This window comes from Anas platyrhynchos, chromosome 21 (assembly GCF_047663525.1).
Source record: "Anas platyrhynchos isolate ZD024472 breed Pekin duck chromosome 21, IASCAAS_PekinDuck_T2T, whole genome shotgun sequence".
NCBI classification, from domain to species: domain Eukaryota; kingdom Metazoa; phylum Chordata; class Aves; order Anseriformes; family Anatidae; genus Anas; species Anas platyrhynchos.
Window position 1 is genome coordinate 15,081,276 of NC_092607.1, and position 21,595 is coordinate 15,102,870.

General features: G+C 54.2%; 2 protein-coding genes across 6 annotated transcripts in view; one reads left to right on the forward strand and one right to left on the reverse strand.

The window, feature by feature from the left end:
- Nucleotides 1-418: 418 nt before the first annotated feature.
- On the forward strand, nt 419-7,232 carry ADRM1 (ADRM1 26S proteasome ubiquitin receptor). 2 transcript variants are annotated; one of them, XM_038166494.2, is made up of 10 exons: nt 419-571; nt 736-946; nt 1,148-1,264; nt 1,344-1,467; nt 1,883-1,969; nt 4,203-4,284; nt 4,511-4,740; nt 5,016-5,173; nt 6,212-6,314; nt 7,010-7,232. In XM_038166494.2, the coding sequence occupies exons 2-10, from the start codon at nt 737-739 to the stop codon at nt 7,114-7,116; spliced, it is 1,218 nt and encodes a 405-aa protein (XP_038022422.1). In that variant the 5' UTR covers nt 419-571; nt 736; the 3' UTR covers nt 7,117-7,232. The 2 variants fall into 2 exon arrangements, with proteins under 2 accessions (XP_038022422.1, XP_038022423.1); XM_038166495.2 differs by lacking the exon at nt 1,883-1,969 and having other exon boundaries at nt 443-571.
- A 164-nt stretch (nt 7,233-7,396) lies between these two features.
- The window catches only part of LAMA5 (laminin subunit alpha 5), an 84,838-nt gene continuing 70,639 nt past the window's right edge, over nt 7,397-21,595 (reverse strand). For 3 of the 4 annotated variants that reach the window (XM_072026570.1, XM_072026568.1, XM_038166493.2), the window contains exons 48-80: nt 21,297-21,440; nt 21,062-21,213; nt 20,871-20,981; nt 19,852-19,963; nt 19,147-19,317; nt 18,052-18,248; nt 17,849-17,965; nt 17,620-17,774; nt 17,304-17,445; nt 16,915-17,017; nt 16,682-16,795; nt 16,385-16,564; nt 16,018-16,160; nt 15,598-15,783; nt 15,220-15,356; nt 14,629-14,782; nt 14,360-14,493; nt 14,074-14,236; nt 13,513-13,644; nt 13,132-13,283; nt 12,657-12,789; nt 12,268-12,408; nt 11,946-12,076; nt 11,696-11,863; nt 11,481-11,613; nt 11,192-11,340; nt 10,885-11,071; nt 10,500-10,652; nt 10,220-10,379; nt 9,990-10,120; nt 9,803-9,893; nt 8,964-9,083; nt 7,397-8,832 (exon numbers count right to left, since the gene is read on the reverse strand). In XM_072026570.1, coding sequence (XP_071882671.1) covers nt 8,675-8,832; nt 8,964-9,083; nt 9,803-9,893; nt 9,990-10,120; nt 10,220-10,379; nt 10,500-10,652; nt 10,885-11,071; nt 11,192-11,340; nt 11,481-11,613; nt 11,696-11,863; nt 11,946-12,076; nt 12,268-12,408; nt 12,657-12,789; nt 13,132-13,283; nt 13,513-13,644; nt 14,074-14,236; nt 14,360-14,493; nt 14,629-14,782; nt 15,220-15,356; nt 15,598-15,783; nt 16,018-16,160; nt 16,385-16,564; nt 16,682-16,795; nt 16,915-17,017; nt 17,304-17,445; nt 17,620-17,774; nt 17,849-17,965; nt 18,052-18,248; nt 19,147-19,317; nt 19,852-19,963; nt 20,871-20,981; nt 21,062-21,213; nt 21,297-21,440 — 4,754 coding nt within the window. In that variant the 3' untranslated portion in view covers nt 7,397-8,674. The remainder of the gene's footprint in view (nt 8,833-8,963; nt 9,084-9,802; nt 9,894-9,989; nt 10,121-10,219; nt 10,380-10,499; nt 10,653-10,884; nt 11,072-11,191; nt 11,341-11,480; nt 11,614-11,695; nt 11,864-11,945; nt 12,077-12,267; nt 12,409-12,656; nt 12,790-13,131; nt 13,284-13,512; nt 13,645-14,073; nt 14,237-14,359; nt 14,494-14,628; nt 14,783-15,219; nt 15,357-15,597; nt 15,784-16,017; nt 16,161-16,384; nt 16,565-16,681; nt 16,796-16,914; nt 17,018-17,303; nt 17,446-17,619; nt 17,775-17,848; nt 17,966-18,051; nt 18,249-19,146; nt 19,318-19,851; nt 19,964-20,870; nt 20,982-21,061; nt 21,214-21,296; nt 21,441-21,595) is intronic. The other variant, XM_072026569.1, reaches the window with a different exon arrangement.

The following is a 21,595-nucleotide window of genomic DNA, read 5'->3' on the forward strand; positions in this document are numbered from 1 at the left end:
GCCTCTTATGGAATTGGTGTTAACCCAAATTAATGCAGATGGGAAGTGTATCCCCTAAATTAGCCAGGAAACAGGACTAAAAAGCACTATTTACTGCTGTTTAGTAACTGACACCTACTTCTCATCAACATTGGGTTTCAAATCGGAATTAAAAAAAAAAATCCCTCCCAGGACCGCTCAGGTAACTGCCTCCCAGAGGTGTTACCCCAGGCCTCAGCCCTGCCCGGCCCCGTGCACCCCACAGCCTCTCCCTGAGTGGGATTTACGTTTAATAAACGGCATTTTATTGACTTTTATTGAACATCTCTGTTTCCACACAGGGCCGCGCGGCCCCTCAGAGGGGGGGGGGGATTTGGAGGGGGGGAGGGGCAGCGCCGCCATCTTCCCGCCGTGATGACACAGCAGGCGGGGGAGGGGCGGGCCGCCGCTTGAGTGACAGCCGCGCTGCCCAACCGCGGGGGGCCGAGCGGGGTTCGCCCCGCCCACTTGTGGGCGGGCTTCCGGAGCGCGGGGCAGGAAGCGGCAGCGGCGCGGGGCCTGAGGCAGACGGCGGCGGCAGCGGCGGCGGCAGGTACCGGGGGGGGGGTGGGGAGCGGGGCCGGGCCCTGAGGGGGTTGAGGCGGCCCCGGGCCCTGAGGGGAGGCCGCGGGGCTCGGTGAGGGCGGAGCGGGGCCGGGCGGCCTCGTCCCGGGTCCCTGAGCGCTCCCCTCACCCCCCCGCCCCTCACGGCCGCAGGATGTCCTCGGGCGCGCTGTTCCCCAGCCTGGTGCCGGGCTCCCGGGGCTCGTCCAGCAAATACCTGGTGGAGTTCCGCGCCGGGAAGATGGCGCTGAAGGGCAGCACCGTGACGCCGGACAAACGGAAAGGGCTCGTGTACATCCAGCAGACCGACGACTCCCTCATCCACTTCTGCTGGAAGGACCGCGCCTCGGGCACCGTGGAGGACGTGAGTGGGGCGCCCAGGGGAGGCCTCGGGCCGCGGCACCGCGCAGGGAGCTCCCAGGAGGGGATCCGAGGGCAGAGGGGGTCCCCCAGGGCTGGCGGAGCCGCGGGGCTTTGGGACGGACGGGAGGAGGGCAGGGGGCTCGGGGAGGCTGGAAGTGACATCCCTGTGACGCCTGCTCCTCCCTCCCGCCGCCTCTTCCAGGATTTGATCATTTTCCCCGATGACTGCGAGTTCAAGAGGGTGCCGCAGTGCACGACCGGCCGCGTGTACGTATTGAAGTTCAAGGCGGGATCCAAGCGGCTCTTCTTCTGGATGCAGGTTTGTGGCAAGTAAACGGTAAAGGTCCGGGGACGACCCGCTGCCAGCTCGCCTTGTACCAAGAGCGGCTTCCTTGCAGGAACCGAAGACTGACAAGGACGAAGAGCACTGCCGCAAAGTGAACGAGTACCTCAACAATCCCCCAATGCCCGGCGCTTTGGGTGGGAATGCGAGCGGAGGCCACGAGCTCTCGGCGCTGGGAGGTACAGTCCGTTCCCTGCTCTTCCGCGCGAGGCCCTTGTTTAGATTTAGCACTTGTAGCTCCTTAGGGAGGCATTGAGACATTCCTGCTAGCTTTGGAGGGTGAGTTGGGGACAATGTTAATGCCAGAAGTATAAACGGGCTTTTAGCAAAATAAACTGCGCTGTTGTAATAGGTGCAGGCTGAAAGTTAAGACTGCCAGAAGAAGGAGCTTGATTCCAGCAGATTCTCTGGAGTCTTACCTTTTTATGAAGCCGAGTTGCATTTATCTTTTATGAGCATCATGAATTAGTAAACACTTGAAACTGTTTTTTCCGTACAGAATGTGATGCCAATTAATCTCCTGCTGTTTGAGCCGGAGTGCTGTGAAAAAAACCTCTGTGAATATGTTGTGTTTCAGAATGTTTTTGTTTTTAGGTGAGGGTGGCTTGCAAAGCCTTCTTGGAAACATGAGCCATAACCAGCTCATGCAGCTGATCGGACCAACGGGCTTAGGAGGACTTGGTAAAATGCTTTAATATCTTTATGCCAAAATGGTATTTTCTCCTGCCAGGTTAAATCTTACCTGACGATATTTTCAAGTAGTGCTATTGATCTGAATAGCGCTTCTTTCCCGTGAGAAAGCAGCAAGGCCCTGCCTCAAACGTGAGCTGTGGGGCAAAAAAAAAAAAAAAAAAAAAAAAGGCAGGAAATGAGGGGTACCAAATCCAGATGGCACTTGCTGTCTGCAAGGAACATAGGCTCTGCTCCTTGCTCTGCTGAATCTTCTGCCTTTTTTTTGTTGTTGTTCTTGTTTTTAAACCCCTTCCTCTTCCTCCTAAATATTCACTGGAGCAGGAACTGAAAACCAGGGGCTCCTGGGTGAGCATCCCAGCTGTGGGCTCTGGCTTGCATCGTCTCTGATCCAGTGAATATTTGTGTGCAGAGCGGAGTTCATGAGGAAGGTTGGAGCGTACCCGCCCTGCAGCAATGTGTAGTCAGCTTAGGGCTTTTTCTTCTGGGGAGAGCTTGAACCACTGCTCTGCTTTTCCTAAAGGGAGTTAGAGGGGCGCTGGAGTCACTGCAGCGGTGTTCTCAGCGCTGCCCGTGCTCCAAGGCCAGCAGAGCATTTACTGAGAAATCAGACCCCGGAAGGCAAAGGAATACCTAGCAGCAGGTGGCAATGACTGAGGTTCTGTGCGTAAGCTCCAAAGTCCATCTTTGTGGCTCTAGCAGTAGTGTAATTAATTGTAGGCTTCAGATGCAGATCTGGCGCTGGTGGGATGTTCAGATGCAAATCTAACGTTAGCGTTGAAAGGTTCTGACTTCCTAGGATGTGTTTGGAAAAGACCTTCTTGCTTCCTTCTTGAAGCTTCACGTGACTCCTGAAACTTCCTTCCTCTTATTCTCAACACGTTTTTTCAGCAGCTCTTCTTTCTTTGCCTTTACATCTAGCCGTAAGACAGCTCGACACGTAACTCAGAGCCATCTGCTTGCCTCAGCAGGCAGTGGTTGTGGTGAGTCCGTGTGGATCTCTTCCCTGGGTAGCATCGGGTTCTCTGACATCTGGTTTGCATCTCTCGGGACTTTGCTTCTGTTGCAGCTCCTGGGTAAACTTTTCTGAGCGAGGCCAAGCTGGGCAGAGCAGCACGCGGTGTGGCCTGGTTGTTTTTTTTTTCACCCTGGTGTTCCTGCTGCTGTGGGAGCGAGCACAGGGCAGGCCCTGCAGGCTGGGTTCCACAATTCTGGGGCGCTCCTGTACAAAGCACGGAGCGCATGAGGGCAGCAGGTGGCTGCAGCTTGCTCTGACCGCCTGTGGTCTGTTGATCAGGGTGCTCAGAGCGCTGCTGTTCTGCCCTCCCTGCCTGCAGAAATTTCCCAGGAGCTGGATGATGAAGGCAGGGTAGAAAAGTGCGTCCAAGCAGCTGTGGTGCGAGAAGGCACCGAATGGGAGGCGTGTGATGAACGTTTGCTGATCATGGCTCAGAGGGATTGTAGGGGACAGTTGGTCACTGACAGCTCCGCTGCACCCAGGAGCTGAGCCTCTCCCCAGCTCCTCAGCTGGTGTTCGTGGGGCTGCAGCAATTCCCTGGTGGCTGGACGTGGTGTGGGTGAAGGAGGCTCTGGGCTGATTTCTTGGCACGTTGGCTGAAGGTCCGGTGGTGGTTTTCTGGTGGTTTCCTGCTGCGTTTCTCGGTCACTGTCCTGGGAGCACGTTGGTTCTGTGCAGGGTTGTTCTCACTTGGCTCTGCCTGGGGGGCGTTGAAGGACTCTGCTGCTGCTGCTACATCTCTGCGTTAGGTGTGAAGCTGCAAAAACTGCAGGTATGGGGGGGAGGCAGCAGTGGTGCCTCAGGGGCTGCCTCTGCAGTCTTCTGGGGGCCTTGGCTTTAAAATTTACGGACTGGTTGGATTTTTGGAAGCTAGCAGATAAAGGGAGAGAGAAAGAGCTCTGTTGCAACAGTCAGGCGTGTACGGCACGAACCGAAGTCATTTCATCCTTGTGTACATCCAGAAATTGAGTAATTTCTAAAACATGCAAGTAAGGCAGGTTTCTAACGGGGATGCAAGCTCAGGTAACGAGAGCTGTTTAGTTACAGAGGGAGTGGGTGGGGGTTGGTCTGGGCTCTTTCACCCCCTCCTTTATTTTAGCAATAAAACCTTTCAGGTACAAGAGTGACCTCTCTGGACCAGAGAGGTGTGGGAAACCTGAAAAGAAACAAATCTCTAAACCCCTTCTTCTCTTATGTTTGCGGAAGGTGGGCTGGGTGCGCTGACAGGTCCCGGGCTGGCCAGTCTGCTTGGAAGTGGGGGACCCCCGACCAGCAGCTCCTCATCAAGGTAGGGCGCCCCTGTGCTCCCAGTCTGGAGCTTCTTCTGAATTCCTGCTGCTCACATGGGAGGAATTGTGGCCAACTGAAGGGAAAAATGATGGGAACTAAGACTGCTTGTTACCTCACTGAAATGAGGATACGGATTTTCGTTGTATTTTGAAAAGAAGCTTTTTGAAAAGAAGAGGCAGAGCTGTTTTTGCAGGGAATTAACTCCGCGCTAATTGTCTTTCCAGCTCTCGCAGCCAGTCAGCTGCTGTGACACCATCTTCCACGACTTCTTCTACGCGCGTCACGCCTGCCCCGTCCGTTCCTGCGGCTGCCTCCGTGACCAGCCCGAGCCCCGTCCCAAGTTCGGGTAACGGAACCAGCTCGGCCACGAGCCCGACCCAGCCCATCCAGCTGAGCGACCTTCAGAACATTTTAGCTACCATGAACGTGCCGTCTGGAGCAGGAGGGCAGCAAGGTAGCGGTGTTCTGGCCAGGCAGAGCTGTTTTTACTGTCCTGTCCTGTTCCAAATGGGTTTGAAAGCTCTCTTAAATGTTTATATATTTATTTATTTTGAGTGCTGATCTTCTTGGCTGCTTCAGGAATCTTATCCTCACTCCAGAACTGAGAGAGGGAGGGAGATGGCAGCAGTGTGCTAAATGCCTTTCAGTACTCTGCTGAAACACTGGTTTATATGACAAGATGTGGGGTTTGTCTGTAGTCTAACAGCCAGACGTTCATTTTCTTCCTAGTTGACCTGGCAACTGTTCTGACTCCCGAGATAATGGCTCCCATTCTGGCCAACGCTGAAGTTCAGGAGCGGCTGATGCCTTACCTTCCCTCCGGGGAATCCCTGCCGCAGACTGCAGAGGAGATCCAGAACACGCTGACATCTCCGCAGTTCCAGCAGGTAGCGGTCAGGGCACAGTTCTCCTTCCCTCCTCCCTTGGGTGTCCCTTGGGATTCATCTTGCCTGGCTTTTTTAGGTCCCTGCCACTGCTCAGAGCAGGAATTTGATCTGTAGAAGTGGGAGGGAGGAGGGACACGATGTAGTGGAGCACTGGTTCATCCTGCCTGTGGCCACCCAAGGGCAGATCACAAAGGGTTTTTTTTTTGTTTGTTTTTTACTTTCTTTTGGAATGGGGCTTTACCTTTGCCATTGTTACAAATGCTCTCTGGCAAGTGACAGCTGAGTAGCAGCAAATTCACTATTGCCTGTCAGAGTGGGCTGTAAGCAGTCCCTTTAAAGTTCAATCATTAGAACAAATACATAGAAGGGAAGAGATGCTGATGTTTATAGCACTACTTCCCTTTTCCCTCCTGAAACACTAGTATGTAATTCCAGGAGTGTCCATCTGGATGTACTGCTCAGATTAAATGTGTATTTTAGGCCAGCCTGAACTTACAGTGACTGAAATTTGTCAGTATACAAAATTTTATTGGCTAAAGAATGTTTTTAGCTTAAACCGTGGCAAGCCTTACGCAGACAGGGCTTCAGAAATGAGGGCTGTTGTTGAGCAGTGACCTGATGACTGCGCATCCTGTGCCTAAGCTGGGCATCCCTGTGCTGGGGTGCCAGGAGGTTCCGTCACTGTGATTGTTTCCTGCTCGGTCCAGTACAGCTTGTTCACTTGGGCTTACTGGCATGTAGTTGTTCAGGAACAACCACTGCTCCTCCTTTCAGAACACTCACAGGGCCTGTGGTGTAGAGGCATTTCCAAGCCTGGCCCCAGTGCAGTAGGTTGTTGGGTTGTTTTTTTTGTGTTTATTTGTTCTAAAAAGGGTAGAGCCTGCTCCCAGGTGGGCCACGTGGTCAACGTGCCAAAACAGGGAGTGGAAACAGCCAGGGACTGCTGTCCTCACGGTTATTGCACAGTAGCCACAGACACCTGGTGATGGAGAAGCATGATGCAAGCTTGGTTTTGATGCTCCTGACTCCTGTTCACAGGCATTGAGCATGTTCAGCGCTGCCTTAGCTTCAGGACAGCTCGGCCCACTAATGAGCCAGTTCGGCTTACCCGCAGAGGCAGTAGATGCAGCAAATAAAGGCGGTACGTACCAGTGCTGTGGGGAATGTGATGAAGTGATTGGGTTTGGTTCTTTCTTGTGTGTGTGTGTTTTGTGTTGTGTGTTGTTTTTTTGCACTGCACATACATAGCCCTTGACTGCAGAAGGTAACGATTCTGAGCAGCTGTCAGAAGCTGACTCTTACACTGCTGGTTTTAAAATCAAAGGGCGAGTGTGGCTCAGGTGTCATGCAGAAGCCATGGTGCTGATGTCAGGCTTGGGGTTAGAGAATTCAGGGCTCTGCAGAGGGAGGTGCTGAGCTGAGCAGCCTTCTGGGTGTTTTCTTGAAAGGGCTCCAACTGGCTGGAGATGTCAGGCCGCTCATTAAGCAATACTTTATTTTTGTGAGAGTCATCAATGAGTCAGCTAAAATAAGTTCAGAGCTAGGGCCTTTAGTACTGGGAAAGGGGGAAAGCACCGCTTTTTCTTGAGGAACGTTTAGAATCTTTTCCATGATGGAAGTAATTCAGTGCTTAGGACTGCCTGTGTAGAAGCTTAAATTGCATAAATCCCAAAGTGCATGGGATGGCCAATGAGTGTTGATGTTTTCTTCTCTGCTACTAGGCTCTCACTGTTGAGCAATGGTTTGTTTTCCAACTAATGACACTTAACCTCATGCAGACAATGAATTCTGTTCCAGAAAATGCCAAATAAAGTAACTAATGTATTTAACTTCTAGATGTAGAAGCGTTTGCCAAAGCAATGCAGAACAGTGTGAAGTCAGACCAAAAGGAAGGAGACTCTAAGGACAAGAAAGATGAAGAGGAAGATATGAGTTTAGATTAAGTTATTTGCTCTTCCTTACAGATATCCTAGATACTAACTTAAGCAACTGCAGTAGGATTACTAACTTCATATTATGCTTATATAAATCTACAAATAAAGGAATTTTCTTTATCTGCCATGCTGGTTTTGTTTTCTCACTCTGTTTGATGTGCACTTAAGCAGTACGTGCTGAAGTACTGCTTGTGGTAAATACAAAGAGGGCATCCTTGTGCTGCTCCCTGAGGTGGGGATTAGTCCTCTTCTATTACATTAGTCTCATTCTTTCTCTTCACCAGGAAAATGAAAGAGAATAACATAAAACTTTATTTGACTCCAAAGTATGTACCAGTGATTTACAAAGACCATCTTTAATACTACAACTTAAAAACAGGTCATAATTACATTGAAGATGGACATGTTAAAAACCCATTTTACAATATTTACCCCTCATAAAAAACAATATGATATAAGTTATAAGTCCGTTTCAGAAGCAAGATTTTGTCCCCAGGTGGCTAGATATATATACACACACAAATATATAAATGATGTGTAAGTGCACAAGTGAACTAGGTGTCTTGGGAGAAAAGGTGTGGTGTTCAAGTGAAGCCTGCACTGTAACAGGAGTGAGTTAGGCTGAATGGGAGAAGGCAGCTGGTGGCAGGGGAGGTGATGGCAAAGTGACATCGCAGCTCCGGACAGAGGTAACCTTTCTTCAGTACTTCCCTTTCAAACAACAGGTTCTTGCTTCATACAACAGGACTTTGTCAGTAGTAGCAAAGAGCTGAATGTAACTGCAGAGAGCTCCGTGGTGGCTGTGACGGCCTGCTTTCGCTCAGCAGTTCTTCCAGCCTATTTTGTTCCTCTTTTTTTAAAATCTTATAAATTAATCTGATAGGCAGATGCTAATTCTGAGAGCAGAATTTTGTCCAAGGCCCCCCCTCGCAGAGCTCTTTATTTGTGTAACGGCAGCAGGTGAACCGAGCCTGACCTTGGGGGCAGGGTTCAATGCAGCCTTGCTTATAAAAACACAAAAGTGACGGAATTAATCCAGTTTGTCCTAATTGCATTATACAACAGAAACTGCCTCCAGCCTTTAGCAGAAGACAGCCTGTGACTGTTACTAACTGCCTCAAGTGTTCTGTGACCTAAACCTACGTGCAGTGTGAGGGGAACAGGGTTTGGGACACGATGCACAGCTGCTGTGTGCTTCAGCCCACGTTTGGCAGGGACAGCTGCTCCTAACACGAGCTGCGTGTCAGCACGAGTCCTGTTGCAGATGCTGGACCACTGGGGAAGGAGTCGGAGCTGTCTCCGCATCCTGCTCCAACTTTTTGGTTATATTTGTGAAAAATGCCTCTAAAGTGCCCCCTTCTCTCCACCTTCCTCCCCTGCCCTCCTTCCCCATGGATTCGTGGCCCCTCCGTGGTTTTGGCCCCAGCCTGGTGCCTGGAGGCTCGCGCTGCATTTGCTGCAGGTCTGGTACGTTTGGCCACAGCTAATGGCAACGAGGAGGTGATGGTGGGGGCCCAGGGAGCGGGGCGGTGTCTGTCGGCCAGGCCGTACGCTGAGGTGCACTTACTTACAGCACGGGGCAGCCCCTAAGGCCCACGGAGCCCCTGATGGTCCCGGTTTGCTGCAGGTTCATGTGGCTCCGGTTGATCAGCAGATTCCTCATACAGCCCACATAGTGAGGGAGGGGAGGTAACGATGGCGCTGTGCTGGCCTGCTCTGTTGCTGCTGGAGGAACAAATAAAACCAAGCATTAGTGGGGCTAGTAGCAGGGCAGGGGGTTAAGGACATTTTATTTGCAATAGCAGGAGTATCACTTCGGGGAATTTTGTTCTGGAGTGCATCTTTCCCCCCCTCACCTGGCTGCCCTCCCAGGTAGAAGGTCGCCTTTGTGCTGGGTGCAGGAGGCTGGCTGGGCCCCATTGTGTAGTTTCGTTCCGTGTCCACGTTGAGCTGGAGGACGTTTTTCCATTTGGTAACTTAAAAAGAAATCAAAGTCAGTCAGTGCTGCTTCCTCACCTGGAGAACGAGTCCACCACCACCGGCCAGTGCTGGAGCACAGCAAAACTGGGCTGGTCAGAGGCCCTGGTGTGGTGCTTGAGAACTGCCTGGGGTCAGGAGAGCCTCCCCCCAAACTTGCCTCGTGGCACTGCAGCTGCCCATAAAGCAGGGCGTTTTCCTGCACAGCAGAGCTACCCTCCCCCAGCAGGGGCTGTGATCCCCACCCCAGAAAGGCCCCAATGCAAAAATCTCAGCACTCACCCGATGGCAAATGCATTAAAGGCTGAGCCCAGGCAGGTGGGGCTCCTGCTCAGTCACCTGGCCCCACTGCAGGCTTTGAACACACTGCACCAACCTGCACCCAACTGAGCCTTTTAGCCCCAAGCCTTTCACCCCCAGTGGGATGGAGCTGAGCCCAGGGCTGGCCTGGCAGTGTCCTGGGGTGGCCCTGGCCTTGCTGGTGACTCTGTGACCTGGTAAACGCCCCGTACCTTGGGCTCACCAGGTCTGACAGCACTAACGAGACTGGGCAAGGGCTCTAATTAGGAAATCACTTAATTGCAGCTACAATCTCCCTGATTAACTGCATGCAGGTGGGAGCTGGGGTTTAAATACCCAAGGAAGTGCCCCGGGCTCCACCTAGGAGGTATGAGCAGAGCAGCAGGATGGGAGCAGCACCCCGGAGCTGTCACCTCACCTGTGATGGTGTGCCACTGCCCGTCGCAGAGAGATGGGCACGGCAGCAATGTCTGGAACTCATCAGACCCAGTGTTCGCTCTCACGGTGACCTAGCACAGGAGACAAAACCATCAGAGCTCACTGAACTGAGCGTGGTAGGCAGGAGATGCCTCTGAAAACCCAGGGGAAGCCGCCCTTCCCGTTACCTTCATCTCCTCCATGTACAGCAGGAGGTGGTGACTCCTTCTTGTGCCAATGTGGAAGATGAGCCCAGAGGCGCTGCGGGGACGGACCTCCAGGGACACCTCCAGGTCCTGCCCAGTTGCCACTGCATCAGCTAAAAATGAAATGCTGCTGGTGAGAAGGGGACAAGGGACCTCCTGGAGGCACATCCCTCCCAGGGCCATGGGAACCAGCCCGGGCTGCTGTGGGGTACCTAAGCTGATGGAGCCACCCTCTGCAGCAAAGAAGACCCCGCTCTCCAGAGCACCCTCGTAGCATGGCGTCACCCCAAAGGAGTAGGAGGGGGCACCCAGGGGCTTTCCATCCAGCTGCGGGTTCCTCAGGCAGCCATCAAAGCTGGAGGCTGATGTGTCCTGCAGAGAGAGGCCGTGAGAGTGAGTGCAGCGGGGCCAAATACAGCAGGCACGGGGCCATACTATGGGACCAAGAACTGCCAGAGATGGCACGATGCCATGGGACCGCTGAGCCCTTACCGGCACATGAACCTTGGCTTTTCCAGCTGGGACCCCCCCCACGTAGAAGGGGCTCTGGGCCATGAAGAGCCCTGTGGTGGCCACTGCAGCATCCTGGGCTCGCAGCCCATCGATGACCAGCTGGGCTCGGTGCTGGTCTCTGCCGAAGAAGACCTGCAAGGACCAAAGGTCAGTGCTGGGGCTGGGGGCTTCCTGGGGTGGGAGGAACCCCAAAACCGTGCCTGGGGAAGGGGGAGGCTGGCTCAGACGTTCAGGCAGCCCTGGCCACAGCTGTTAGAGTCCCATGTGCAATTGAGAAGGGATGCTCAGAGCAGGGTTGTGGCAGCAGGGGGGGGAAAGTGACACATTTCAGCGAGGCCTTGCCAAAACCCAGCCCTCTGCTCACCGTGTGCCACCGCCGGTCCCGGTACTTGTCTTTGCTGCGGATGCGCAGGCGCTGCCTGCCCACAGCCACCACAAAGACGAAGCGGCCGTTGGAGACAAAGAGAGCCATGAAGGTGCCCCGCTTGCCCGCCACGTAGAAGAGCAGCCCGTTGGAGGAGTTCAGCTTCACCTCCAGGGAGAAGTGGGACCTGCAGGGACAGGGGGGTGATGGGGGCACCCTGCCACCCACAGCTGCAAGGAGCCACCGCTCCCCGGGCAGTGTTTTTTGGGGCTGTGTGGGTGTGGGGTGAGCATGGAACGAGCCTCACCTCTGGCTGAAGGAGGCTGGGATCTCCTCAAACTCCCAGCGGCTGCTTGGGGTGCCCCCAAAGCGGAAGGTGCCCTCAGCTGCGTGGGGCAGCTGGCAGAGCCCCTCCCGGTTATGGCGGCGGTCCTTTGAGAGGGGCTTGCCCGATACCTACAGGAGTTGCACCAAGGAATGGAGTGAGGGGAGCATCCCTGCGAGTGCTGCAGGGCAGAGGTGCCCAGGAAGGGGGTGAAGGTGGTGCTTGGAGAGGATGGGGGAAGGATGTGGAGAGGTCTGACAGCAGCTGGTACCTTGGGTTTTCTTCTGTCCTTCTTCAGGGCAGCTCGGAGCTGCTGTGGCTGCTCTCCCCAGGGACAGCTCATGGTGACGTTGATGCTCTCCACGTTCTGTTGCAGGTCCACCACCATCTGTGGCTCTGACCTCCTACGTGCAGGGAGAAAGAAGTTTTGTTACTGGGCCAGCCAGGCAGGCAGATAGGGCTGAATCTGTGCAGAGATGCTTTTACCTCTTGACAAAGACGTTGGCGATGCAGCCGGTGAGGTTGCTGAGGGCACCTGGCTCTGGCGAGCCCCCGAGCTGGAATAACATCTGTGCATCCTGCCGTCGCTGCCGCCGGCTGGGCCTGGCCCCTGCCGTGATGTCCTGCAGCTCGTCGTCCACGTACAGCCGCACCCTGGCAGGGAGGAGCGGTGAGGGCTTAGCAGGTCCCCGTGGTGGCTGGCCCCTCGGGCCCCACGCACCGCTGGGACACGTACCCACGGCTGTCACTGTAGAAGGCCACGTAGTGGGCCCGGCCATCTGCGTAGGCGTTCTCGGTGGTGATTTTGGTATCCAGCAGGTTCAAGGCCAGCTGGCCCCTCTGGAGAGACACCTGGCACGTCCCCTCCTGCAGAAAGCACAAGGGTCCATGGCACCACCACCCTCCAGGAGCTCAGGGTGGAGATTTCACTGTGGATTCCCTCCCTGACTCCACCAAAATCCCTCCCTTTCCCAAGGAGGAGCACTGCCACCCCCAGAGCAGGAGTTAATGTTTTTGCCCCCTCGCCCAGGATAACTGGGGGGCCAGCAGGTGCCCACCTGGGTAGCGTGGTGGTACAGCAGCCCCTCGTGCTGGCTCGTCTGGAAACTGAAGCCACTGTAGAAGTCCCGCAGCCCTGGCACGTCCTTCAGGGCCAGGGTCAGGTAGCCGTGGCCGTGGACACTGACTGAGCGAGCCACCTGCAAGGGACGCCAAGGAAGAGAGGTGAGAGGCAGGCCCAGCATTTGCAGGCTGCTGGGAAGAGGAGCAAGGCAGCCAGGCTCTCGCTCGGTCTGCCTGGTGCTATGGCTATCACGTGGGGCACCTTGCCCTGCCCCCCTGCACAGAGAGGCCATGGGTTTTATGCACTTTTCTGCATGGACAGGAGATGGGGCCTGCCCCAGGGGTTCTCTGATCCTTTCCCCAGCTGCCAGAACATCGTGCTTACCAAAAGGTCTGAGGTGCACCCGTAGCTCACGCCAACGGTGTTCATGCGCTTCAGGTCAACGTACTTGCCAAGGGCCTTCAAGCCCTTCATGCAGCCCCGGATGGGCCCACCCGTGGGGAAGAGTGCTTTCAAGCTGCAGGAGGAGCAGACAGCGTTATCAGACAGCGTTATCAGACAGCCCTGGGGGGGTTCTGGCCCTGCAACCCCTCAAACAGAGCACTTGGGACCACGGAGGCCACGCGTGTCTCCAGTGCCTTATGCACAAGGCTGTTTCATAGCACCCAGCTCGGCCGAGGAGGCTCAGTGACGCCCATCAGCACCTCATCCCTCACTGGAGATGTCCCATCCTCAAGCCTGTGGTGATGGGGGGGATGAGGAACCTTCCCTGCAGAGTTCCAGCAGCCCTGGCTGTGGCTGGGGAAGGGCCAGGGCCACCCCCAAAGACTACAGAGATGAGTATCTGGGCTGGACCCACCTGGGGGGCAGCAAAGCCGGGGGCACGCCGCCCAGGTAGTAGGAGACAGCATTCTCCAGGGAGTTCTCCTGCTCCACCATGAAGATGGTGAGGCGCTCCAGCCGCACCAGGATGCGCTTCTTGTTGTTCATCTTCAGCAGGAAGATCTGGATCTGCAGACAGAGGAGAAAAAGGACCTGCCAGCCTGGGGCAACTGGATCCGTCACAGAGGACGGCACAAGGTGTCCGGTTCACATCTCAAAGCAAAGAACACCCCAAAGGGAGGCCCGCAGCCAGCAGGCTTCAAACCTTCTCCCAAAACCAGGGGTCAGGTGCCCCGCTTGCCCTCTGGATGAAGAACCAGCCCCCCACGTGAGCCATGCACCCAGCGCCCTCCCTTACCGCTTTGTTCGTGGTGCTGCTGACGGTGAGGGAGGACGAGTTGCTGCTGGGTTTTGCCACCTCCAGGCCTGTGCTGAAGTCGTAGTAAAGCACCAGCTTCCCGTCCCGGATGGCCAGACACAGGAACTGACCCTAGGGGAGGCAGGTTGGGTGCTCAGCACCATGCCCTGGTGCCTGGCACGCAGCCTGACCTGCCTTGTGGCACCAGCAGCAGGTCCTGGTGCCTCAACCCATCGCTGTGGCATTGAGGAGGGATTCATGTGCAAGGAGCAGCCCTGTGTGGGGGGCACAGGGATGGCACTGCGAGGTGGAAATGCTCCTCGCAGCACTGACTGTACCAGTGAACCCTGGCCTAGCTCAAAAGCTCTTGGAGCTCAGGGGAGGCCCTCAGGCACCAGACAAGTGACTGCCTTGGCTGTGAGGTCTGTGTCCAGCCCTCTTGTGGCTTTTAACAAAAGTGCAGAAATACTGCTCCAAGCAGCTCTCTGCCACCTCCGAAGCCCTCTCCTCCCCACTGCCCCAGCAGAGGGGTGGAGGCTCCCTAGAGGAGCGGGCACCTGCCTGGTTCTCCAGGAAGAAGAGGATGCCGTTATAGGAGACAAGCCGGATCTCCTGCTCGAAGCGCTTGGTTGTACCAAACTGGCTCTCAAACTTGATCTCTGCATACCCGGTACCATCAAAGTAGGAGCCGTCAGTCAGCCAGGGATCTCCTGTGGACTTGGACCTGGAACACGCAAGAAGAGGCACAAGGCATCACTCCAAAGCCGACTGCCACGCTCTGGGGCAGCCAAGGGTCAGGGTAAGCCCCTGGGACAGGAGCTGCCCTGGCCTGGCTGCGGTGCCTTACCTCGCACAGGGCTTCTCAGAGGTGGTGTCCAGCTGGAAGGTGTGCTGGAAGTTGTACAGACTCACCACCTCCTCGTTCAGCGTGTCCAGCTCCAGGCACCCACGGTAGTTGGGATAACGCAGAGTGGGAGGGGGCTGGGAACGGAACCAGATAAGGCAAGTTTGGTCCTGGTTTCCCCACCATACCGAGGGCTCTCCCCCCAAGAAGCTCCAAAGATAGTGCTGATACCTCCCAGGGAACCGTGCCTCCCTCCCTGCTGCCCATCTCACCGTGAAGCTGGCGGGGTAGCCACCCACGTAGAAGACCACGTTGTGCGGGTCGAGGTTGAGCAGCCCCTGTTCCCCCTTGGCCACGCTGTCTCCCTTGGTCTCGTGCACCGTCTGCCTTTCCACAATCACCGACATTTGCCCGTACTGCAGTATCCTGCGGCAGGGAGGGATGCTCAAGGTAAGTGGAGATTCCTAAAGACAAGCCAACCTTGCCCTCCCTGAACAAAGGGCCTGCCCATGCAGCTCAGCTAAAAAAGGGTGCACCCCCACCAGGGAACCCCACAGCAGCAATGCATCGAAAGGAGTCAGCACTCCTGTTATCCGTGCTGCCACCAGGCTGAAGGACCTCACCATGGACAGCATCATCTTTCCTTTCATGAAGGCACCCCCCAAGACCTTCCATGACGCGGTAAGATAATTTCCCTGCCATTTTTTGAAGCTGATCATTTAGAAATGAACAGATGCTGGAATCCACAGCACCTCTGCAAGCCCGAGGCCTGCCTGGGTTTGGGCACAGCACCACCACGCACGTGCACTGCGGGGACAGGCTCCCAGTGAGGTCCCTCAGGCTGTGTCCCATCAGTCTCCTACCGGTTAATGCTGATGGTGGCGAACTGCTCTCCGATCTCCTCATCGACCGTCAGGGAAGCTGGCTCCTCGTTACCCAGTTTGTAGACCCACTGCACTTTGTGGTCCTTGAGCACGATACCCAGGTAGTCTCCAGTGGCCTGAATGCGGGGAGAGACAGGGCCACGTGTTGGCAATCAGGATGCACAGGGGTGCACCAAGCGGTGCTCCCCCTGATGTACCAGAGCTGGGGGAACAGCAGGGCATGGGGAGAAAAGCTCTTGGTTCCCCAGGTGCTGAGGGCTGCACCGAGGGCGTGATGCCTACGCAGAATCCCCCACTGACACTGCTCCCTGTCTGGGCTCCCGCTGCCCCCCTCCTGCCCGTGCTGTCCCATCTCACCTCTCGGCTGCCCAGGTACAACACGAACCGCCCCTCTTCTGCCCCATCCTGCCGTTGCTGCCGGCTCCTGGGCTCAGGATTTTGGATGTAGAATTTGAGGGATGTGTAGGCTGCCAAATCCTGCAGGTTGCTGGGCATCCGGACCTGCACGCCGGAGCTGCCGTTGAACTTCATGGGTACCTTCACCTGGAGGGAAAGAAATCCAAGCCCAAAGGGCTGAAACCACTGCTGCTACCTCTTGTCCACGACTGCTCTGCCAAGTCCACTTTCTGGAGTCTTCCCTTCAGAAAGCAGCCGTGCCTGGTAGCCCCAGAGCTCTTCTAGCTCCCTCTCCCACTTACACACCACCCTCAGGTAAGCCCTCGCTCACCCCAAGCCCCTCGCCCCCTGTGCACAGCCCTCTCCCTCTCACAAGCCCACCTTGCTGGCGGCGTTCCTCGCCTGCGTGATGAGCTGCCGGATCCGCACAATGTTCTCTGACACGGTGGCATTCTTGTTCCTCCTGTTCTCCAGGCTGCTCAGCGTCCCCAGCAGGAGCGGGATGGTGCTTTCCAGGCTGGACACTGGAATTACAGAGGAGCCAGTGCTTTTGTGTTAGTGAGGAAGGGAGATGTGAAGATCTGGCAATTTTGAGTCGTGCAAGTCCAAGCAGAGTCATGCTATCACCCCCCAAGCACAGCAGCCTCGACGAAGGGTTTAGAGATGCTCCAGTGCATGCAATCTCTTGCAGTGAAGGCCCAGGTGATGCACACACTGCAGACTGAGAGTAAAACAAAGGAACACTCACCAGATTTCTTGGCGTCTTGGACTGCTCGGTTCAGGTCTTCGTTTCGAAGGCCTCCATACTTGTCCTTCCACTCATCCAGGTTCCTCCTCATGGTGCTCAGGGTATCTTCCACTCTTGAAGCTGTTTCATTGGCCTCTGTCGCTGCTGCTTTGGCTTTCTGGATCTCTTCCTTTGTGTCCTCTGGAAAGACAGGAGGAAAATCTCTGAGGTGGCCAGAAGAGAAAAAGAAGCAGTCTTGGCTCACAGCCTGGACTTGAGAAAGGAGGCAGAGAGCACCAGTGCCCACCCAGGACAAACCTTGGTCCCGTCCCAGCATGTCTTGCACAGACTGCAGCTGGTTCAGAAGCTGCTCCTTTTTCGTGCGGAGGTCAGCCAGCTTGTCCTTCGCTGTCTGCAGAGTGCCTTTAATAGCTGCAATTAATGAAACGTATAAGCACATACTCTGCGTATTGGGTCTTGGTCCAGCCCAAAGGACATTGCGATCTGCTACTTCTGCCCAAAGCCTCCATCCTGCAAGGAGTTTCTCTCACCTCCATTGAGTTTTCTCTGCTCTCTCATCACAGACTCCTCAAGATTGCTGCTGTTCCTCTTCAGCTCTTTAGAGATGGCCCCGAGATTTTCTGATATGACATTCTGTAAAAAAAAAAACAACAGGTGCTGCCTGGGAGTCTCGAAGAAGAATTCAAGTCTGCACCTGACCACCCTCAAAAAATGCTCATTTGGACAACTGCAGTGGGGTGCGATGGTGAGACCCCAAACCCCAGAGACCAGCCCTAGCCTTGGCAGATCTCGTGTTCTCTGATAAAGAACAAAGTGCTGAAGTCTCAGAGGGAGGGGGCAGCAGACCACTATGTGTGGGTGTGAAAAGCTGCAGGACCGTTGAGGGAATTTGTCTTTTGCTCATCTGCACAGCACGTACCATCAAAGCCTCGCCAGCTGCCTCATCGGCATCATGGGCTGCTCGCTCAGCTTTTCTCACAGCTTCAATGATGCTGGCATAGGCGTTGGAGGCATCAATCGCCCTCTGGATAAAACCATCTTGGTTTGTGCCCTGGATAATGCTGTGTTGGAAGACAAAGCTGTCAAGCCTGTGGAGCTAAAGCCTTGGAGACAACACGCCACTGCTCCCCTGCTGCAATGTAGGGGCTGTGGTTTCTCATCCCCAACCCTCAGAAGTGAAGGTTGGGTGGTGACAGACTGAGAGGCAGGACCAGGGAGCTGGGGGGATGTCTCACCTGGACAGGTTCTTGGCAAGCTCGCTCAGGAGCCGGGCGTGCTCCTCCGCCTGCTCCACGATGGGGATCTTGCTGCTGGCTGGGGAGAATTTCTTGACCCGCTCTGTCAGGGGCAGCTTCGCTCCATCCAGCAGTGCTGCCAGCTTCTCGTACTCCTGCAAGGACATGTGTCACTCCCCAGGGCTGCCCCACTGTGCTCTGCCCATACCAAAGCAACTCCATCACTCACCTCCTTTGCGCTCTCCATCTTCTGTAGGAAGTTGGAGACCTGGGCCAGGGAGTCCTCAGCCATCCTCAGGGTCTCCTGCACCAGCCCGTACTGCTTCTGGAGCTCACGGCTCTTTTGCTGGACACAGAGATGTGGAGTTAGGAGCGAGTGGGGCCAGGGCAGGAACCCCTCACTGCTGGGCAGAACATCTGGTGAAGGTCTACCTGACTCTCCTCCAGGTTGTTGCGGTTCAGACTGTTCAAGTCCTCTGTCTGCCTGGTCTTGTTCACGGCCTCGTTGAGGGCATCGCGGAGATCCATCAACTGGGAGCTGTGCTGGGCCAGACGGTCCTGGATGCTGCTCACCAGGTCCCGGTTGGACTCCCAGTGGGAATGAAACTCGTGCTTCACCCGATGCAACACTGAGAATAGAGGAGGTGAGAACTGTCACTAAGCCACCCTCCTGTGTTAAAGGGCTCTTTCTGTGCTTGGTTGTGGAAAAGCCTAATGCTGGTCTCACTTTGTTGCTATCAAGACCCGAAGTGACTATCCTCCCTCCCCTCCTCTTTCAGCATAAGATCTCATCTAATATTGTCTAAAAATTCTCAATGCTGGTGAGAGAGAGAGCATCTCTTTCAGAAAGATGCTCAGCCATGCCTCTAATACTCCATATAATGGAGAACCTCTACCTGAGTCCCATTCCACTGCTTGATTACTCCCATTGCACTTCCTTATTTCTAGTGAGAGACGTTTTATAATTCCAGTTGATAACTGCTGAATTATGTTTTGCCACTGTCTGCTAATCAGAAGCACTCAACTCCCTGCAATAGCTGGTCTGCCTGGTTATGCAGCAGAGCTTTGCATGGGAGCAGAATGTGACCCCTTGGTCCTGCAAGGGAAGCCCTCGGGATGGCAGGGCTGCTGAGGATGGGGGGCTGCCAGGTATTATTCTGAACCACTCTCTTGGGACAGTGAAGAAACATAAGGTGAGTCAATCACATCCACACACGATGCTTACATGATAAATGCTAACTCCTGGTTCTAACTTTTGTCATTCTTGGTCATCAAACCAAACCACTCAGTACAATTTGCTGTGAAATTCATTTTGAGGGGAATAAAAAAAAAGTGATCCCCTTGGAGTGTCACAGAAGACACAGAAATTACTGTGATACTTGTTAGGGGTGTCTGTTTGAATAACCACAGCCTCCAAACATGACCATGATGTGTAGTGTCTGCAAGGGCTCCGAACCAGGCTGTCAGGAACAACCAAACCAAGCAGGGTCTGCACAGCTCTGTCCCGTGCCTCTGAGCTGGACTCACACTTCTGAGCTTCCTCATGCTCGCGCCTCGCCAGCTCTTCTTGGCTGCCCAGATTCCGCTCCTTCATCTCCCTCAGCATCCTCTCCACCTCAGCCATCTTCTGCCGAAACTCCTCCGTGGAGGTGGTACTGGCGTTTGCCGCCCCGAACTGGGCCATCTGCCGCACCAAGTCTGCAGAGAAATCCAGTCCTGTTAGCACCAACAGACCTCAGTCCCTTCACAACCCTCTGAGACCTCCCATCTCTCACATCACCCTCACCAAAATGCAGCCAGCCTTTGTTCAGTACTCAGGCACACAAATTTCAAGATTACACAGGTGTATTGCCACGTTTCTGTCTTGTTGACCACTACCACTAATACACGCTACATCCCGAACACCTTCTTGTGATTTTGCTGCCTCTCTGCAATCCAGTCACTCCTTGTTTTGCTAAATCTCTCCTGAAGCAACAGTTTTATGCATTTTAATAACATTTGTGCTGAAGTTTCACGTATTTTTTCCAAAGATGGCATTCAGTCAGACAGCTGGGACTCACAATAACCTCTGGTTTACCTAAACAGCCATCAGTCTGCGAGGATCTCCACTACATTTGCATTTCCCTTTCTTTTTTTTCCATGGCCCTTTCTAAGTGATGCAGCACTCTGCTGTTTGCAAAGCAAAATTCCCAGCAGGAAAAACCCACAAAGCAGGGATGCTTCTTTACCTACCTCCAATGCTTTTCTGAATACTCCGGATATCCAGCAGGAGTTGCTCCCCTCTCTGGTAAGTCTCTCTTGTATTCTCATCTAAATGGTTTGCTTTTCTGTGAGTCATTGTCATCTAAAACACAAAACACTGGCTTAGCTCAAGTGTAAGTTATGTTTAACGTGACCCATCAGAGGGTATGACGTTCCCAAAAAATACAGGAGGCTGGGAATACACAGCTTTTGAGCTCCTTGAAATCACACCTCCTGCAACAGCTACCCAGTGCTGCACTCCTGTGATGTGTTGATGGTCTTATTTACTACCTTACAGGAGCACAAGTGAAGCTCCTGGTGCACTAGGTTCTGGATCCTGAAATGGTTCTAAGACCACAGAGGACATCTCTGTCCTGTGCTCTTGCTTGTGACACAGGAAAAGGTTTAGAAACCAGGGAGATTATAAATGAAATCAAATTCTGCTCAGTTTACAAATTCTCTGAAGACACAGGTAGATTTTCTAGACTGTACCGATTGCACCTTGCAAAATGTGTGCAGTACTGAGGCCTCTAAGGATAACTAGGATTATATATAAATATAATATTTGTATAACATTATATACAAATATAATATTTGTATAAAACAAATAAAAAGGGTTTATTTGTTTGCTGATGGGGCATGGCTTCTCCTTGCCACGGAGATACAACCAAGACAGACTTGGACATTTATGTTCCCTCCCATATGCTACTTCTGTAAATTACATTTTATTGTATTTATCTTCATTGGTTAAATACGGAACCCCTTCAAAAGCAAGTGTTAAACCAAGAAACAGCCATCGATGTCACAAGAAGTTTAACAGCCCTCCAGTGGAGCAATGCAGGTAATGTAACTCGGGCACCTGAGTAACACACCCCAACACCTACAGCTGGGCTGAGCAGCAGATCCATCCTGCCAGAACTAGGTTCCTCACAGCCTTCAAAGCCCTCATTTTAGATAAAAGGGGGGGACTCTTGCTCTGGCAAGGGGAGGGAAATGGAGAAGTGTCCTACTTTGTGCTGCAGTGCATTCAAGTCCTGCGTGAGGTCCGTGTTCTCATCCTCCAGCTCATCAGCCCTTTGCCTGACCTTGCTCACAGCTCTCTGGTACTCACGCATCTGGTTCTGGAAAAAAAAAAAGAGCTGAAATTAGGCCAACGGGCCAGCAAGCACAGGCAAAAACCAGCATTCTACCTTGCACGCACAGCGATAGCTGCCAGAGTACTGTTGAGGCCGTGGAGGCGAGCCCAGGCAATGGAGCTGGCGTTGAGGTTGACCAGCTGGTTGCGGATGGAGGGCAAGGACATCTCGATGCTCTGCAGATCCTCCAGCAGAAGCAGGACACAACTATCGCACACTGCCAGGGGAACGCAGCACTCAGCACGGGGCCCTCTCCCGGGGCTTCCCGCACCTCGTTCCCCAGCACTGCAGTACACAGACCTTCACACCTCATGCTGTCTGGGCCGTTGGCCACCGGGATCTCGTAGTCGTGCATGCAGACGTCGCACTGCTTCCCCGTCAGCCCGTTGGAGCAGGTGCACTCCCCGGTGCGTGGGTCACAGGAGCCCCCTCTGCACTCGCACTCTGCCAAGTGTAACAACAGGGAAAGGCCCGTGTCATCACTCTGTGCTGCTGCCACGTCGGAGGGAGGGGAAGAGGTGGTTTTATTCCAGCTGTGCGATTGCATCTCTGGATATCTACGTGCATGGCACTACAGGGGGCTTCCCTGTGTGTTCTGA